At 31.0% G+C, this 2,654-nt stretch overlaps 1 protein-coding gene across 1 annotated transcript; it reads left to right on the top strand.

Annotated features, from left to right (window-relative positions):
- Positions 1-6: 6 nt before the first annotated feature.
- Positions 7-1,730, top strand: LOC109591109 (HEAT repeat-containing protein 1-like). Its single transcript, XM_020006906.1, has 4 exons — positions 7-131; positions 1,011-1,178; positions 1,368-1,476; positions 1,634-1,730. Exons 1-4 carry the CDS (start codon positions 111-113, stop codon positions 1,720-1,722), a joined length of 387 nt encoding a protein of 128 aa, XP_019862465.1. The 5' UTR covers positions 7-110; the 3' UTR covers positions 1,723-1,730.
- Positions 1,731-2,654: the final 924 nt, after the last annotated feature.

Raw genomic sequence — 2,654 nt, 5'->3', positions numbered from 1 at the left:
CTAGTATCATTAAAACTAACCTTTGTCTTCAATTCCTCTTTGATACACTCCAGATCTGCTTCCTTCATGATAAAGGATCATTCCTAAACAAAGAGCGGTCCCAGCAACTAATGGAACCACTTGTTGAACAGGTAGTTACACGTAATCACTATTGTAATAATTGTATCATTCATTTACAAGCACTACAATACAATACATGGCATTTGGAGTGCCTTTAAAAATTCATAAAAAATCCAAAGTTGATCAGAATCAACTCAAACTTGCTACACAACATAAGAACATGTATATGTATCAGTAAAAGTTATAAAAATTGAGAATTTTCACCTAGCCATTTTTGACAAAAATTGGCAAAGAACCCTGTACTATAGTACAGGGACTTTGGCTTGATTTTGGAGCAAATTTAAAAATTCATAAAAAATCCAAACTTGATCGGAATCAAATCAAACTTGCTACACAACATAAGAACATGTATATGTATCAGAAAAAGTTATAAAAATTGAGAATTCTCTCCTAGCCATTTTTGACAAAAATTGGCAAAGAACTCTGTACTATAGTACAGGGACTTTAGCCCCATTTTGGAGCAACTTTAAGTATTCATAAAAAATCCAAACTTGATCGGAATCAGTTCAAACTTTGTACACAACATAAGTACATGTATATGTATCAAAATAGATTATAAAAATGTAGAATTCTCTCCTTGTGATTTTTGTCAAAATACTCTGTACTATAATACATGAGTCTTACTTGACATGAAATAGAGTATCCAATGGCCCTATTGAGGCCTGCTGCAAGTGTGTGGATTTCTAGAAAGTCACGTTCCGCATACTTCAGTAGTTTTATACAGATGTGTTGTTATAACAACATTATCATTGATAATATACAGAAGTATACTGAACATGACTTCCTAGAAATCCATACACTTGCAGCAGCCGAAATGGGGACCGTTGGATACTATCTTTAGGTGTTATTTACTCTGGATAATAATAATTATTATTATCCTCTTTTTATAGATAACTAATACGTTAAGTTCTGAAGATCATGAGTTGTACTTGACTTTAATGAGGTCTCATTTGAGTCCTTGCATTGCTCAGTTGGCAGTGGCTACCTCCAGTGGAGAGACTCAATGGAAGAAACTGAACCAACAGCTCCTAATCAAAACAAGGGAGAGCAAGCCAATGGTCAGTGAGATATAAATAGTATGCACCACCAATATAATAAATATTCAGTAACTCCTTTAATGCACTATTTTTATAATTTTTTATTTTATTTTATTGTATTTTTCTACACATGTACATATATTTTATTTTTATTTTTTCTATTTTATTTTATAATTATCTTTTTTATTATTCTTATTGTTATTATTATAGGTGAGGCTGTGTGCTCTACAGATTGCTGGCTCAATGTATTCTAAATTGGGATCAGAAGTGAACGTTATTCTACCTGAAATAATACCATTCCTCTCTGAATTAATGGAAGGTAATTAATAGTAAATTAATAATAATAATTATAGTAATATTACTAATCATAATGGTGATCATAATAGTACTCTGTAACTTTCTATGTCTCAAGCAGTTTTCTTATTTTTTGTTGTTTTAGTTTTTTCTTTTATACAATGTTTCATTTTCTACTGTAGATGAGTGTGAAGATGTTGAAAAGGAAGTCCAAGAGACCATAAAGTCAATAGAGGCAGTGACTGGGGAATCAGTACAACAATATCTTTGAAATTAATAATAATAATAATAATAATAATAATAATAATGAAATTTCCTTTTGTAAATATTAAAATGATAAAGTCTTGAAATCTTATAAGACTAACAGATCACATTGTGTTTTGTAGTGCTACAAAACACAAGCACAAAGCTCAACAAATTTAACTATTAATTTAATAACTAGCCACACCTGTCAAGATAAATGAAAATGGCGTCCAACAGTGATCCTAAAGATGATGAGCTTGAGGCTGGTCCTGAAGTAGCTGCGGCTGCCAGTTCTTATGAATTGAAGTGTCCCATTTGTCTGGAGGACTATGACAATAAGGCATTCGTTAACGTCTGCTTTCGTATCCTAAAAATTAAAACACAACCTGTCTAATAGATTTTACATTGCATGATTGACAAAATGATCCAAACAGTACACTAGAAGTGATCAGCTGTAAATGATTTAATAATTCAATGTTTTTCTTAACTTATTATTGTTATTATTATTAATCTGTAGATGCTTTCTGTTATGTGTGTATAGTCCAGTGGTCTGAGGTCAGTAACAAGTGTCCAATGTGTAAAGTCTCATTCAAGAGTCTCATTTTTGATGTAAAGACAGAGTCCAATTACAAAACTGTAAGAGTTTGCACTTTGCACACGTACACACTGTACATACTGTGTACTGTAAATAGAGTGATTGTACATGCATTTATTTTGCATTTGATTTATAATTTTTATAATATTTGCAATTTTTATTTTGCAAATTTTGATGGATTTTTGGTGAATTGTGATGAATTAATTTTTCCAAATTTTTGCTTTTTCTCTCTCTTTTTCTCTAGCATATCATTAATTCTTCATCAAGGAGACAGGATTCAAGAGAAGTAAGCATCAATGAAGCTCGTAGGTTAGTAATATCATCATTATGTATGACTTACATGTATGTGTATGAAAATTTTACAT

This window comes from Amphimedon queenslandica, unplaced genomic scaffold, assembly GCF_000090795.2.
Source record: "Amphimedon queenslandica unplaced genomic scaffold, v1.1 AMPQUscaffold_8947_Cont19113, whole genome shotgun sequence".
NCBI lineage: Eukaryota > Metazoa > Porifera > Demospongiae > Haplosclerida > Niphatidae > Amphimedon > Amphimedon queenslandica.
Note: the sequence above shows the minus strand (reverse complement) of the source record. Positions and strands in the feature narration are given on the sequence as shown.